Source organism: Ahaetulla prasina, chromosome 3, assembly GCF_028640845.1.
Source record: "Ahaetulla prasina isolate Xishuangbanna chromosome 3, ASM2864084v1, whole genome shotgun sequence".
Lineage (NCBI taxonomy): Eukaryota > Metazoa > Chordata > Lepidosauria > Squamata > Colubridae > Ahaetulla > Ahaetulla prasina.
Genome location: NC_080541.1, coordinates 119,604,687 through 119,621,795, shown reverse-complemented (window position 1 = coordinate 119,621,795; position 17,109 = coordinate 119,604,687). Strand labels below are relative to the sequence as shown.

The window sequence follows — 17,109 nt, the reverse complement described above, 5'->3', positions numbered from 1 at the left end:
AGATGGCGGCTTACTGAAACGCCGGATCATCGGCTGGTGGATCCCTGGCTGATGGCGATGGTTTGCGGTCGCCTATGCCGCTGGCTCCCCTCGGCCCGGTGAATAGTACATCTCAGCAATCGCGGGTGAGGTCTTTGGACCTCTTTGAACCCGCGGTTGCTGCGCTGGAGGCCGGAGGAACCGGAGACGGGGCGGATGAAGATGGCGGCCCTGCGGAGGTGCGTGGGCGGCTGGCCGACCCTCAGCTGTTCTCAGCTGTTTGGCGGTGAGCGGCATGGGTTTCTAGCGCCGCCACCGCTTCCATCAGGCGACACCCACCCTGGACTAAGCCGCATGGACTCGGCTCCCCCGCTCTTGTTGTCATCTCCCTGTTGGTTACAGGGTGAGCGGTGGGAGACGAACGGCCATGTGGAGGTGTGGGGGGGGCGGCGGATGCCAGCTTCGCCGCGACGCCCGGGTTGTGTGGCTCAGCATTTTGGCCCTCGCTTCTTCAAAACGTCTTTTCCATCGGCGGTGGAGGCTTGGCGGACTGGTGAAGGCGGCCTTGTGGAGATGGGGGGAGGGGGCTGCATGTTTTTCAGCTGAGATGGCGCTTATTCAGCTGCGCCTTGTTTGCACCCCTGGACTCCGCCTCCTTGGGCTTCTGGTTTCCAGCTTGTTAGATCATCTCTCCCACTGTGGATGGGGGCAAGTGATGGACATGATGACCATGTTGAGGCGTGGGGCAGGAAGGTGTATTCTTCAGCTGATACTGTGGCTACCCTCTACCCCCACCCCCGGACCTCCTTCCTGGACTGCTGGAACATCTCTCCCGCAGACGGCATACTCCGGTCCAGCGGAACATCTACCTGGTGGATGGGCTGTGACGGTTTACGATCTTTTGTCTGCTAATCCATCAGGATATAAATGGACTTTACATCTTTTTAGGACGGACTGCCTGTCTCTTTTTTCCATCTCTTTTTTTCCATCCGTTACCGGACTCCAGAATGACATCCCAGTATAACATCTCGGCTGCCAAATGGGACATAGTCAGCTGATGGTTGATTCTATGCGTTATTCGCAACAGGAACTCTTGCGCCTGCAGTGCCCCGCCGCAGGAATGGCCCACCACACTATCGAGGGCCGGCCTCTATGGTCTTGGGACCCACAGAGGTGGCATGCTAAAAGAAGGGTTTATGGGGTTTTTAGAAAGGGAATTTTAGGGGGGTGGGAGGGTAAGGGCGGGTAATGGGGGTAACCCGTCGGGTAGGGGGCCAGTTCCTGCACATGCTCGCGGCGGTTTTTCTTTATTAGGTCCAGAGGTTATGGGGGGAGAGTGTGTTCCTATCTGTGAGGGTGGTTCTATTGACACGGTAAGTGGGAGAGGCAGATATGGCGGAAGCGAGGGGTCATATCAAGTTCCGGGAGCGCGTGCTTGATGTTTGAAAGCGATCACGCGCTCCGACCCCTTGGACTTCACCCGTTTCCCGGATGGTCAGGATCCTCAGAGCTTGGGCCTCCGGCTGATGTTGTGCAATGCTCGGTCCGTGGTGAATAAAGCCCCCCTCGTTTGTGACCTTATACAGGGGGGTTCCGCGGACCTTATGGGCATTACGGAGACCTGGTTGGGCATTGAAGGGGGCGTGCCCCTGGTTGAGTTGTGCCCGCCGGGTTTCCGTGCATTCCATCAGCCAAGGGCCCAGGGTAGGGGTGGGGGGTGGCGGTTGTGATTAGAGAGAGTCTAGAGCCGAGGGAGACCACTGTACCTCAAATTGCCGGGTGCGAATCCCTCTTTGTGAGATGGGGTCATAGGTGTCAGATGGGTATGCTGATCACGTACCTGGCTCCTTGCTGCGTGACAGCTGCCCTGCCCGAGCTCCTGGAGGTGCTGGCCGGGGTGGCAGTTGAGACCCCCAGACTTTTAGTCATGGGGGACTTTAACTTGCCATCGTCCGGCTCGTCATCGACGGCAGCTCGGGAGTTCATGGCTTCCATGACGGCCTTGGACATGACCCAAGTAGTTGATGGCCCTACTCACATTGGGGGTGGCACCCTGGACCTGATTTTTCTCTCTGGTCAGTGGTTGAGAGATCTGGACTTAAAGGAATTAGTCATTGAACCTTTGTCATGGTCAGATCACTCTCTTCTTCGCCTGGACTTTCTGACCGCCATTCACCACCGCGGGAGGCGGAGCCGATCGTTGGTTCCGTCCCAGGCGCCTGATGGACCCGGATGGGTTCGGACGGAGCTTGGGCCATTTCCTGAGGTCTGGCTCCCGGCCCGACTGAGGACCTTGTTGCGGCCGGGGAACAGGCCGCGGCGGGGGCCTTGGACCGTGTCGTGCCTTTGCGGCCTCTGACCCGGCGCAGGTCCCAACCGGCTCCTTGGTTCTCCGAGGAGCTGAGAGGGATGAAGCGCCGGAGAAGACGCCTGGAGAGTCTTTGGAGGTCTAGCCGTTCGGAAGCTGATCGGACACTAGTGAAGTCCTATACTAGGACTTACCTAGTGGCATTGAGGAAGCGGCGTAGCTCGCCTCCTCCCTCATTGCATCGGCAGATAACCGCCCAGCCGCCCTGTTTCGGGTGACTCGCTCCCTCTTACACCAGGGGGAGCGGGATGACCCGTTGCAGGGACGTGCTGAGGAGTTTAACGGTTATCTATACGATAAAATCGTTCAGCTTCGGGATGGTCTGGACCAAGATTGCAGTGATACGGGCGAGATGCGTGAGGGCGGTCTTGGTGACATTGTGTGGGATGAGTTTGACCCTGTGGCTCCCGAGGACATGGACAGGTTGTTGGGTAGGTTGAATGCCACCACGTGTTTACTGGACCCGTGCCCCTCTTGGCTGGTGCTGGCCACTCGAGAGGTGACACGAGGCTGGCTCCAGGCGATTACGACCGCTTCTTTGGTGGAGGGTGTCTTCCCGGCCGCCTTGAAAGAGGCGGTGGTGAGGCCCCTCCTTAAGAAGCCGTCCTTGGACCCGGCTGTTTTAGGTAATTATCGTCCGGTCTCCAACCTTCGCTTCACGGCGAAGGTTGTAGAGAGTATGGTGGCATATCAATTTCCCTTGCACCTGGATGAAACTGTCTATCTAGACCCGTTCCAGTCCGGTTTTCGGCCCGGTTACAGCACGGAGACGGCTTTGGTCGCGTTGGTGGATGATCTCTGGAGGGCCAGGGACAGGGGTTGCTCCTCTGCCCTGGTCCTATTAGACCTCTCAGCGGCTTTCGATACCATCGACCATGGTATCCTGCTGCGCCGGTTGGAGGGATTGGGAGTGGGAGGCACCGTTTATCGGTGGTTCTCCTCCTATCTCTCCGACCGGCGCAGTCGGTGTTGACGGGGCAGAGGTCGGCCCGGGCGCCTCACTTGTGGGGTGCCGCAGGGGTCGATCCTCTCGCCTTCTGTTTAACATCTACATGAAGCCGCTGGGTGAGATCATCAGTGGTTTCGTGTGAAGTACCAGCTGTATGCGGATGACACCCAGCTGTACTTTTCACACCGGACCACCCCAACGGTTATCAAGTGCTGTCCCGGTGCCTGGAGGCCGACGGGTCTGGATGGGGAGAAATAGGCTCAAGCTCAATCCCTCCAAGACAGAGTGGCTGTGGATGCCGGCATCCCGATACAGTCAGCTAAATCGCGGCTGACCATCGGTGGCGAGTCATTGGCCCCGATGGAAAGGGTCCGCAACAGGCGTCCTCCTGGATGAGCGGCTGTCTCTAGAAGACCATTTGACGGCCGTCTCCAGGAGAGCGTTCTACCAGGTTCGCCTGGTACGCCAGTTGCGCCTTTCTGGACCGGGATGCCCTATGCACGGTCACTCACGCACTCGTGACGTCTCGCCTGGATTACTGCAATGCTCTACATGGGGCTCCCCTTGAAGGGCATCCGAGGCTACAGTTAGTCAGAATGCGGCTGCGGGTGATAGATGGAGCCCTCGTGGCTCCGTATAACAACCATCCTGCGCAGGCTGCACTGGCTACCTGTGGCTTTCCGGGTGCGCTTCAAGGTTTTGGTGACCACCTTTAAAGCGCTCCATGGCATTGGGCTGGGCTACTTACGGGACCGCCTACTGCTACCGAATATCTCTCACCGACCCGTGCGCTCTCACAGAGAGGGTCTCCTCAGGGTGCCGTCGGCGCGGCAATGTCGTCTGGCGACACCCAGGGGAAGGGCCTTCTCTGTGGGGGCCCCCACCCTCTGGAATGAACTACCCCCCGGACTTCGTCAGCTTTCGGACCTCCGGACCTTCCGCCGCGGGCTTAAAACGTATTTATTTAATTGTGCAGGGCTGAGCTAGATTTTAAATTATTGGTTTTAAATTGGGTTTTATTTGATATTTTAATTCTAAATTTACGGGCTTGTTAGAATCAGTTTTTTAATTGTTTTATATTGTATTTATATGTCTTTTAAATGCCTGTACACCGCCCTGAGTCCTTCGGGAGATAGGGCGGTATATAAATTTGAATAAATAAATAAATAAATAAATAATCTAGATTTAGTTTTAGAAATTTAAAAATGGGAGGTTTCTAGCTTTTAAGGTTGTAAGTTTATGACAGAAAAAACATACAGAAAGATCTGTAGTGAGGAATAGTTTTAATTTGTCTAGAGCTGGTGCTCTAATCAAATACTTACCCACTTATAGGTAGTCCTCAACTTACGATCACAATTGAGCCCAAAATTTATGTTGCCAAGTGAAACATTGTTAAGTGAATTTTACCCCATTTTACCACTTTTGTTGCCACCGTTGTTACGTCAATTGCTGCAATTGTTAAGTTAGTGACACTTTTCTTAAGCGAATCTGGCTTCCCCCTTGACTTTACTTCTCAGAAGTTCACAAAAGGTGATCACATTACCTTGGGATACAGTTGTCAATCATATTGACCATAGGGATACTGCAATAGTCACAAGTGTGAAAAATGGTCATAAATCACTTTTTTCAGTACTGTTGTAACTCTGAGTGGTCACTAAATGAACAGTTGTAAGTCAAGAACTACTTGTATTTCATCCTTGCTCCTTGAAAATTGCCAAAATGTGGAGCTCAGAATACATTTAAGTCAACAACTTGGTTTACAATAAGATAAGCAATGGAAACATTGGTCTTCATAGTTAAAGAAAAAAGTATTTAAACAAAACATTTTAGCTTAAAAATAATTAGTGAAATTATTTTTATATGTGAAACTGTCATAAATGTTCAAGTATTAAAATTCAAATATTCATACTGTAACAACTTGCTAAAATAGTTAACACTTTTGGTGAATTTGAATGGGTTTAATTTATTGGAGTGGCAAAAATGTGATCCAAATGCTACTCTTGTCCCTTATCAGACTTAACCAAATTTTGGAACAGCTGTCCACTGCATGGGGATACAAGGATAAAACTAAAGGACAGCCTCTTTCTCCCATCTTATGACAGATAAGTATCTTGCAACTATCTATATCCACAATATAGCAGGTGATTATTACACACATTGGAAGAGGATGTGGGGAGGCAGCGGGAGGGGGTGGTCCTTGGAAAATTAATATTAATAAACAAGATTATTACACATATTGTTTTGTTTGTTTGTTTGTTTGTTTGTTTGTTTGTTTCCATATACATTCTGATGCCCAATATCTGAAATAAAATACAGGAATGGGGAAATAAAAATACACTTTAAAATAACATAAATAGAAAGATGGGTCTGTTTTTTAAACAAAAACTTCTAAAATGGGCTGGAAGAAAAGATAAAATGTCTACCTCTTTGTTTTTGTTTTTTCTTAAAAAAAAAAGATGGAATAAGAAGAGTAAGTCATCTGGTCTGTTCTTTGGGGTGCTGGATTCCTTACCTGGACTCGAGCCTCGGTGAGGTTGACCCTGCGTGCAAGGTCTTCTCGGACAAAAGCATCTGGGTAATGTGTCCGCTCAAAGACTCTCTCCAGGGCCTGAAGCTGGCTGCTATTGAAGGTGGTCCTGTTTCGCCTCTGCTTTCGTTTCTTCTTCTCTTCAGAATTCAGCTGGTCACCTGGCAAAGGAGAAAGCAGAAAAACTGAAATGGGGAGGTGATTCAGTAAATCAAACGAAACTATTCATCAAATAAATGACTTTTGACGATTAAGCTTTTTAAAAGAAAAACTGCATGGCAATTAACAGGTGAGGTCACATATAATCCAAATTAGCAGTAAAACAGAACAACATACAACTTTGCATAAATTTCAAACGGCTGTTCAAATGTAGGGTAATTATGATGGCATATAAGTGGTCATACAGTATAGTGTTTCAAATTCATCTCCCTTTATTGACTGAGTGAAAAAGCAGTATTGTCTTCTTAAAGACTTTAGGGCTCAGGCTATCCTTATCAAAATAACTCGGACAATTGAAATAACATACACCAGGACACAAAGAGGGTGCCATACACTATTAATATTAGTTGTTCATTACATATACAGTATATAGATGCATAGCCTAGAATCAGACTGTTTTGTGAGGTAAAGGAATACTGAGTATGAATATTGACATCTCCAAAACTCTTTTCATAAAAGAAAATTAATAACTTGCTCTGCAAATGAGATCAAGACCAATAGTATTTTAGTAATGTTAAGCTTCTTTCTAACACTGAATATTATTAACACATGGTCTTTAAAATATTTTTATAATCTACTCAACTAAAAAAATAGATTTTTATCATAGTTATTTGTGAATCACATAAATTTTCCTAAACTATGAAATTTCCCTATTACTATTAAAAAATGCCCTCCATTTTTTGAATCTTTTGATGTTAACTATTTTTTGATCTTAGTTACAAAGAATATTATCACTTTTCCTCTCTTTCCTCTTACATAATTCCTCTCATACGATATCTTTCTCTTCCTTCTATAGAATCATTTATTATATAATAATTAAATAAATAAAAGTGTTTCAATAATTGAGGGGCTGCCACAAAGATGAGGGGATCAACCTACTTTCCAAATCAGTAGAAGGCAAGACAAGAAAAAAATGGATGGAAACTAATAAAGGAGAGAACCAACCTAGACCTAAGGAGAAATTTCCGAACACTGAGAACAATCCAGCAATGGATTGGGACCTTCCTCAGCAACCTGAGGTCTTCCTAATTCTTAACCACAGTGTTCAAAGACCAAGCTCACTGACAATGCTGGGAGTTAATCCAAAATCCTCATCTCTTCCATCCATGTTGAAAAACAAACAAAAACAATATATGACTCTGATGTTTCTGTACATGACATAGATGCAAGGAGCCAAATGTAATTGCAGCTCCATGCTTCCAAGTATCCACTTGCAAAATGCAGTAAAATAAAAATAGGAGAGTCATCTGTTCAATGAATTGTTCTGTGTTGAGGGGTTGTTTTTTTGCTTTCTAATCAGCCCTGACTCCTGGCAACTGCTGGACAAATTCCTGCGGTGTCCTTGGCAATATTTTCATAAATGGCTTGATTTTTTTTCTTGGGGGGGTGAGAGCCAATAGTCACCCAACTGGCTTTGTATTTAAGACAGGTCTAGAATTAATGGCCTCCCTTTTTAGCCCAGTGCCTTTAACACTACACTATACTGGCTCTCTATTTAAAATTAACAACATATTTCTTTTCAAATTAAGCTGGAATACAATATGTTTCAGTTTTACTTCGATGAAAGAGAAGTAAAAAGCCTTCATGAAAATGTCCTCTGTGCATAAAATAACTTTAATATGATCTCTCCTTTAATTATTTTTAGATTTTATTGTTTCCTTTTTATTCTGTGTATCCAAGTTGTTATTATTATAGGCAGAATTCAGATTAAGTTACTAATGAGAAGTACATTTGTACTTAATGAGACAATGACAGTATAATTTAACATAATTTTTATTTTTCATTTTGGACAGATATGAATAATCTGTGAATTCTAGAAACAATTTTGATTGATTAACTTTGCAGCTTTCATCTAGGTCTAGGAGCTAAAGGGAATATATACATTGCCTCCTTGTTCTCCTCCTCTACTTTTTATTGCCCCAGAAGCTGCAGGTCAGCTTTCACAGAGGAGGATGGACATGAAGCTGGGTCTCTCAAGTCCTCAATGAACATTTAACATTCATAGCATGATGTACTATATACAAATGTCTAAAATAAATTCAATACATCACAGAACATTTTAATGGACTGTCAATTCCGATATAGTCTACATTTTATTATAATTGTATAGCGAACCTTATTTTGGAGCTCTTTACATTATCTCAAGCTCTTTACATTATCTCAAGATTTGTACTGTGAACATATCCCATAAAGCTGGGAACTGCCTGAGAGTTGGGAAGTTCCCTTTCTGTTCAACTGGTTCTGTAAATAAATTTTTAGAAATAATTGTCTATTGTTTATTTTGAGAACTCACATAAAGATATTTGAGGAAAAAGGAACGGCTTTTATTATGCTAATGTAAAAAGCTATCAGGACATCTGTCTTCTGGTTGACAAAGTTAGAAGAAACAAAATAAATGCCTTTTTAACTTTCCTTTAGAGGCAATCCTCTAATTAAGTATTAAGTATTAAGAGCTAAGCGAATTTACAGAACAAATATGCATACAATCAGCCTCTTGTATTAAAAATATTCTCTTCAAAAAAAATTGATTCAAAACATCTACATATATTCAGACACACACACATTGTCAAAGAAGATCAACTATTGTAGCAATCAGTAGGAAAACAACTAGTACCGTATATACTCGAGTATAAGCCGAGTTTTTCAGCACGTTTTTTGTGCTGAAAAACGTCCCCTCGGCTTATACTCGAGTATATACGGCTTATACTCGAGTTTTTTTTTTCTTCTTTTTTTCACATTATACCGGATGGCGCAAACTTGGCGGGCTTTTGCATTAGCGCGGGGAAGCCCTGCCGGTGCAGTGAGAGGGCGGGGTGGGGGAGCCGCCAGCCTTCTCGGCTGAGGGAGGGAGGGTTTCCCCGACCGGTAGCTGCCTCATTTCCCACCCTCGGCTTATACTCGAGTCCCCAGTTTACCCCAGTTTTTTGGGGTAAAATTGGGGACCTCGGCTTATACTCGGATCGGCTTATATTCGAGTATATACGGTATTTTCTTCCATATCCTGATAATGTATTACTGTCCACAAAAGCTCATAATGAAATCATTAAAATCTCCTGAGGAAAATTTTGCTCCTGCTTAACATAACAAGGAATGGATTTGTTCCTCTTGTGGAACAGAAAATGAGAAATGAAATCATAGATTTAGTAGATAATAGTAGATTATTTAATTTAGCATTCAATCTATATGCCCATGATGGCAAACCTATGGCAAGCGTGCCACAGGTGGCATGGGGAGCCATATTGGTGGGCACGCATGCATTGCCTTAGTTCAGCTTAAACCTTTGTTCAGTTTCCGGCCTCCAGAGGATCTCCGGGGGGTGGAGAAGGCTGTTTTGCCCTCCCCAGGCTCCAAGAAAGCCTCTGGATCCTGGGGAGGGCGAAAAATGGGCCTACCGGGCCCACCATGCCATCGCGTGCCAAAAGCGGGGGAAGTGCAGGGGGTCCCACACACATGCACAGGGCGAGGCACATTGAATTATGGGTGTGGTCACATGTGCGCATGACCCCCTTGCGCTCCCCCCACTTTTGGCATGCGATGGCAAAAAGGTTCGCCATCACTGCTATATGTTATTATGTCTTAAGGGATCCTAAATTGGAACATCAGTATGATTTTAAGTATGATAGGGTATGATAGAGCCAAGGTGGCGCAACAGTGGTTAGAGTGCAGCACTGCAGGCTACTTCAAATCTCACTGGCTCAAGGTTGACTCAGCCTTCCATCCAGTTGTGGGATTCAAGTAATTTAACAACCAGTTCTCTGCCCTAATGATTTCTTCCAACAACCAGTTTGCCAAATTGCTCAGAAAGATAACAACCGGTTCTCCCGAAATGGTGCGAACTGGCTGAATCCCACCACTGCTTCCATCCTTCCGAGGTCAGTAAAATGAGGACCCAGATTATTGTAGGCAATATGCTGACTCTGTAAACCATTTAGAGGGCTGTAAAAGCACTATGAAGTGGTATATAAGTCTAAGTGCTATTGCTATTGCTATTAAGATTGGAGAGAGAAGCATCAATGACCTACATTATGTTGGTGACATTACTCTGACAGCTGAAAATGCAAAGGATCTGCAAGCTCCAGTAATACGGTAAAATGGAAGGTGCACAGTGAAAAAGTGGGACTACACTAACTTAAAATTGAAAGTGAAGACATTGAAGTGGTAGATGCTTGTCATTTAGAAGCAACCATTATCAATAAAGGAACAAATAGTCAAGGAAAATGTTGTAGACTAGCACTTAGCCATGGAGACCAGTGGTGATATTCAATTTTTTTTCCCTACCGATTTTGTGGGCATGGCTTGGTGGGCGTAGATTGGTGGGGGGGTCATGTAATTGAATGGGCATGGCCAACCTGACATCAATCACTGCAACCGACCAAGCCATGCCCACCAAGCCACACCCACAGAGCCGACAGAAAAGTTCACCTGGCCAAGTCTTCTAGCGTTCAACCTGGCTGCTTCTCACCTCCTTCTCATGTTTGTTCTGTGTGTATGAGCCAGAGAAGGAGGACAGAAGAAGCCATGTTGAATGCTGCGGCAGAGAGAAGCCAAACTTTTCTCTCTCCCTTTACAGTGGAGCTGCTCAGAAGGCAGCCGCTGGTCGCAGTCTGTCCCTTTATGGTCCCCCACTTCCCGGGATTGTACCTTAAAGACTGCCACCAGCGGCTGCCTTCTGAGCAGCTCGACTGCGACGTTGTCCCTCTGGCTGCTGCCATTTTCCTGGCTGGGTCCAGCCACAAGCATCACCGACAGGCAACGGGCTGCGTGTGAGTGGCCAGAACAGGGCAGCAGCTGCGCACGTGCACTCCATTGCCTGCTGGTGCCACTCACGGCCGGACCCGGCCAAGACAATGGTAGCAGCCGAAGGGACAGCATCGCAGCAGAGCTGCTCAGAAGGCAGCCGAAAATGACCGCCGACAGCTGGAGGCTTCTTGGTGTCAAAGGCAGCTGAGCCTTGCTGTGTTCCTTCCCTCAAGGTGCAAAGGTAGGTGAGCGAGGTGGACAGCAAGTGGGCGGTGGCTCTGGGGCAAGGTCACAGCCAGGGAATGGCGCATTCCCCAAGTCGAGCAGGCAGTGGCTCCAAGGCAAGGCCGCAGCTGGGGAATGTTGCATTCCCTGACCTGGCCAAGGCAGGCAGTGAGTGGGCAGTGGCTCTAGGGCCTTGGGGAATTGGTCATCCTGGGCCCTGGCCCCAGCCCCTGACCCAAGGCGAAGGGCAAGTGGGCGGCATGCATTACTTACCTTTGGTGAGCTGAGCAGAACTGGTGAGTCGATTAGCTGGGCCGCGTGGCAAATGCAACATATATAGGGTGGGGGTGGGTGGGTGGGGTGAGCAGTGAGCAGCCAGTAGCCAGAAAGGGCGAGCAGCAAGTGGCTGCAAAGGGCGAGCAGTGACTGGATGGGTGTGGGCGGGGTTAGTCAGAGGTGGTATTTACCAGTTCGGCAAACCAATTCAAATTGCTGCTACTAGTTTGTCCAAACCGGTCAAATACCACCCCTCATGAAGACCTTGGAAAAGTTATTCAGATGCTCTAACGTGTCAGAGTAGTGCATGCAGTGATATCCCCTATGACTCTCTGTGGAAGCAAAAATTGGACTTCAAAGAAGTAGGATTGAAAAACTACTGACATTTCTGAGAACTCCTAAGAATACCAAGGACAGCCAAGATACAAATAAATGGATCATTGAACAATCCACCCAGAGTTTCATCTCAATCACAACTGAGTAGGCTAAAAGTGATCATACTTTGGATACATTACGTCAGGGGTAGTCAACCTTTTTATACCTACTGCCCACTTTTGTATCTCTGTTAGTAGTAAAATTTTCTAACCGCCCACTGGTTCCACAGTAATAGTGATTTATAAAGTGTATCGTCGTCGGTGCATGCCTCTCGCGCATCGTGGATTGGGTTTGAGGGGGGGCGCTGGCTACCAGCTCTGCTTGTCTGTTACAGCTGGGTGGTGTAGGGGGAGATGCGCGAGCTATTCTGGGACGAGGCTGTTTTGTTTGCGGTCGCACTATAGTGCCATTTAGTTCACGTAAATGAATTTGTATGCACGGGCGATACAAATAGTATATTTTCAGAAATTTAAATTATCACAGGGAATTTTATGAAAACCTAATGAAAATGTTTTTAAATAATGCTATGATTTTTTTTAAAAAAGTCAATTAAATTTAAAAAAAGGAAAGTGCTTCAGTATCGGACAAAACCCCTACCACCCACCATGAAAGCTGAAATGCCCACTAGTGGGCAGTAGGGACCATGTTGACTACCACTGCATTACGTGAACCTCAAGCTCTGTGGAGAAGGTATTAATGCTTAAAAGAAAGAAAGAAAGAAAGAAAGAAAGAAAAAAAAGAAGGAAAGAAAGAGGAGATGAGGATGACCAACAGCAAGGTCAGTTACAGCAGTGATGGGTACAGAATTGTAAGGCATAAAGAACCTGTTTAGGTTTTCTTGAAAAAAACCAGCCTATGCGGTTTTAAGAGCTGACACTCATTTGATGACACCTAATCAATCAATCAATCAAACAAGCAAGCAAAGTTAGTTATGTTGGTAGGGTCACAGATTTGGGGATTCTGCTGATTTTCATTTTTTAAAAAATAAAATCTAGATTTATTAATTTAGATTCTGAAATTAGTCACTTCTGAATCTGAGCTTGTTTAGCAAACAAGGGGAAAAGGGCTATCCTGTTGTTATCAGGAGAGGCTCAAATATGAGCCTGTAGAGTCCAAGACCACTGTCCTCCATGGAACAGACAGCTATGTATTTGAGCTGTGGAACCTGCCCCCACATGAATGGTTTATTAGCTAGGTTGTCCCAAAGGTGCTTTTTCAAGAGGCAACTGGATTTTCTGGATTTTCTTTGAAGACATTTCACTTCTCATCCAAGAAGTTTCTTCAGCTCTGAAGCTTTTTGGATGAGAAGCGAAATGTCTTTAAAGAAAAACCAGAAAGCCCAGTTGCCTCTTGAAAAAATGCCTTTGGGACAACCATGACCTGGATGACTGAGAATCTCCATAGACATTTGCTAGCTAGGGAAAACAGCAATGATAGCATTGTGATAATAAGAGGGAAATGGAGGAAATATAAAAAAATGGGCCACAGCAGATGTCCAGATGGATGATGTGCTTGATAAGATTCATGGCATAATAAAATCTACATTTCTTCCACTAAGTGAATTTCCTTTTAACTGTCCTTTTTATTGTGATATTATCCAGCCCAGCCTTATCATTGCTCTGTCTAATAAAGCTATTGTAAAGAATTCTAATTATTAAACATGCATGCATAATTTTACAATATGTTCACTCCACAGCAAGAAAATACAATATGCTGGGAACACAGCGACCTCATAACCCTGAAGGCAATCTCTATAGTAAAGTAAGACATAAAATGGTCCCTGACGTATCATTACAGGGTGGAAGCAAAGCACAGGAACACACAACATTAAACCTTCAGCTGGGAAAAAGGAAAAAAAGAACACCCACTCCAACAGCAATGTAAACCACTTCAGGTCAACCAAGATCTTAATTGTGCAAGCCACAATGAATAAAATGATTAATAGCAGAATAAAATAATTCAGTTGAGCTGCCAACTTTTTTCCTGGCAAAAGCTGCTGAGCTATGTGACGCTAGAAATCCAACATCTAAACTCTTCTGTTTATTAAGAAATTGCAAGATATTGTATGAAAATTAGAACCAAATACAAGTTTTTGTCTCTGATTAATGTGCTAGGGAGGGTATCCCTGTTCCAAAGAATCAATAATGGAGTCCTAAGAACCATTAGATGTTTTTCACTAGGAGCCTGCAGTGATTCCCAACATTTGATCTGCAGCCTTTGTAATATCATATTTAATCTGGAATTTTGTATGTCATATAAGTATGTATGTAATCATTCTATCCCTAGGGATTCATTAAAGTAATCATTGGGAATATTTGCCAGAATATACAACTTAACACTGCTTTTGTACAATATTTTTATGTTTTGGTTGGGGGGGCATTGTTTACAGTCATTTTGAATGCTCAAATGAAAAGAAAAATATGATGTAAATTAAATAAATAAGTAAAGGATACATAAGAAAACACTTTTCCCAATCCATGAAGGGAGAATGACATGGGCTTTATTATTGCCTACAGATTCTGGGAAGACTGATCCCAGGTGTAATCATAAATTAGCAAAGGAAAAGGTTTACCTCAGCTGTACATATTCAGCATATTTATGGAGATGCCTTCCCTTGCATCTATTTCATATAGTTTTGAGAAACGTTAAATCCAACAACAGAAGAAGCTTCAGAGGACATGTTCAATGAGCCTTCTCGGAACAACAGTGAGCACTTTTTCATTTTACTTCCTTACAGAATAATCTGCACACATGATAGCAGATATAGAGTCTAGGAACAAACACTAATTGCACAGAGCATAGCTGAATTTTATCTATGGCTGGCTACAAGAATAAAAGAATCCAAGGTTTTCCTACCGGTAAATCCAGTAGTCGTAAGCCCAGAGTTGCCTTATAAGGGAGAAGGGCAACATAAAAAAACCAATCAATAATTAAAACAATCCTGCTTGTTGAGATACTCGTCTTGAACCAACATAAACTAAAGTCTTCTCAGCAAACAGAACAGAGTATACAATATTTTAGGTAGATTGTATTCACACAGAAAATGAAGGCATAGATTACTTAATTATGTGATTTTTTCACAACTAGCTGGTTTTTCACATCTTGCAAAACACTGAACAATACTTTACAAATCACAAGTTATTGTTGCACATAAAACAGAGAAAGTCACTGAGTTTTCAGTCCAATTACTATTACCCAGGAGGAAGCCCCTTCAACACAAGTTATTTCTTGACTTTCAAGCACCCCAGACCATAAGAACTAAATACTGTAATGTTCAAGAAAAAGAATTTTAAAATATAAACAACCTACCAAAAGCAGTGATAAATGAGTGCTCTCTGAGCTTGGTTGTTTTCTTGCAGACGTTTCATTACAAAACTAAATAACGTCATCAGTGTTAGTAGGGAGTGGTGTTTATTCTCATTTTATATTTTAGTGGCTTTCCCTGTCGGTGTTGGTGGGAGTGGCTTTGGTGGTTCTTGGTTGGGCTGTTTGGCAGTTCCTTGATTGCAGTATTGTTTACGTCTTGATTTTAGGTCGAACAAGCTAACAAAACACAGCCCAACCAAAGAACCACCAAGACCACTCCCATCAACACTAACAGGGCAAGCTACTAGAATACAAACTGAGAGCAAATCCCATTCCCTACCAATACTGATGATATTACCAGGAGCTGTGGTGGTGCAGTGATTAGAATGCAGTATTGCAGGCTAACTCTGCCCACAGCCAGAAGTTCAATCCTGACCAGCTCAAGCTTGACTCAGTCTTCTATCCTTCCGAGGTCAGTAAAATGAGGACCCAGATTGTTGGAGGCAATATGCTGACATTGTAAACAGTTAGAGAGTGTTATAAAGCACTAGGAAATGGTATATAAGTCTAAGTGCTAGTGCTAATGCTGTCTAGTTTGAGTAATGAAGCATCTGCAAGAAAACAACCAAGCTCAGAGAGCACCAAAGATCCCTCATTTCAACGCGGAGCTAAAATATTTTCCTTTATTGGCAGTGAAAAGTTACTAGAACATGCAGTATGTTGCTACAGCCAAACTAAATTATAGATTGCATCTTAAATGGATTTTCAAAAGAACCAAATCTTAAATGAATCAACAGTTTAAATTAAGGACAAACGTATCTGGTGTTCTGTTAAAAATAAATAGCATTTATAAGGAAGAAAAAACAACTAGTTGGCTGGGCAAAATTATTGGAGGAAATGTTTCACAAAGCCTGTTGACACAAGCAAAGCATCCTTCAGTGTTTCTCAACTTTGGTAGCTTTAGGTTTTGTGGAGTTCAACTCCCAGAATTCCTCATCCAGTATCCTGCCTTGAAAATTCTGGGTGTAGAAGTGCGAATGTCATAAAGTTACTAAAGTTGAGAAACACTGCCCAAATCTTAAAGCAGCTGCATCCTCCAGAAAGTTTAGCAGTTTTTCAAGTTTTCCCCAGATTGCAGGGATATCATGTATGTGCACAAACTCTTCCACTGAAACTTGATTGCAGAAATTATGACTTCAGCAACAGAGTGGTCAGTGCCTGGAATGCACTACCTGACTCTGTGGTTTCATCCCCCAACCCCCCAAATTGTAACCTAAAATGCCTACTGTTGATCTCACCCCATTCCTAAGAGGTCTATAAGGAGCGTACATAAGGGCACCAGAGTGCCTACCATCCCTGTCCTAATGTTTCCTCTATTTGTATCTATTTTATGTATCCAATCTATGTTTATACTTATTACCTAATACGTCCTTGACAAATAAAATAAATAAATAAATGTGCATGCACACACATGTAGAGACAGCCTAGCTACTCAATCATTTCACAAACAAATGTCCAAAACAGTCAAAAACAGCCCTGGTCAACACTAACTGACAAGTGAACTATTAAAGTCCAATACTTAAGAGTGCAAAATATTTGTCTTCTCTTTGGAGCCAATGCCGGAACAAGGACAAGATAGGTCCTATTATCACAATCTACTGAAATAACTTGTCAATTCAGTAATTTTCATTAATTATATAGAGTAGAGTAGAGTAGAGTAGAGTAGAGTAGAGTAGAGTAGAGTAGAATAGAATAGAATAGAATAGAATAGAACAGAATAGAATTCTTTATTGGCCAAGTGTGATTGGACCCACAAGGAATTTGTCTTGGTACATATGCTCTTGGTGTACATAAAAGAAAAGATATGTTCTGGAATCCTACAAAAATATCCATGAGAGTTGCAGAACAGGTTTTCAAATTACTCTATCATTAAACAACACATCAGAAAGCCTATTTCTTTGCCATAATGGAAACAGTCCCCAAAAACATGGTCAATTATTTCTTCCATTCCATAAACATCACACTTCTGTTGCATTGTTGCACTTCTTCATAGTCTGAAGAGAATTCACCATAACAAGTATTAGAAAAAACTAATCTGTTTCACCCAGCCAAGTCAGTCAAAGCCCTAAAATCAGTCTACTATAT

General features: G+C 44.0%; 1 protein-coding gene across 3 annotated transcripts in view; it reads right to left on the bottom strand.

Moving 5' to 3' along the window:
* The window catches only part of PRRX1 (paired related homeobox 1), a 100,945-nt gene that overhangs the window by 17,499 nt on the left and 66,337 nt on the right, over window positions 1-17,109 (bottom strand). For all 3 annotated transcript variants that reach the window (XR_009154448.1, XM_058177363.1, XM_058177364.1), the window contains exon 2: window positions 5,809-5,984. Coding sequence is in view for 2 of the 3 variants with exons in the window: in XM_058177363.1 (XP_058033346.1) it covers window positions 5,809-5,984 (176 nt within the window). In the remaining variant the exon portion in view is untranslated. The remainder of the gene's footprint in view (window positions 1-5,808; window positions 5,985-17,109) is intronic.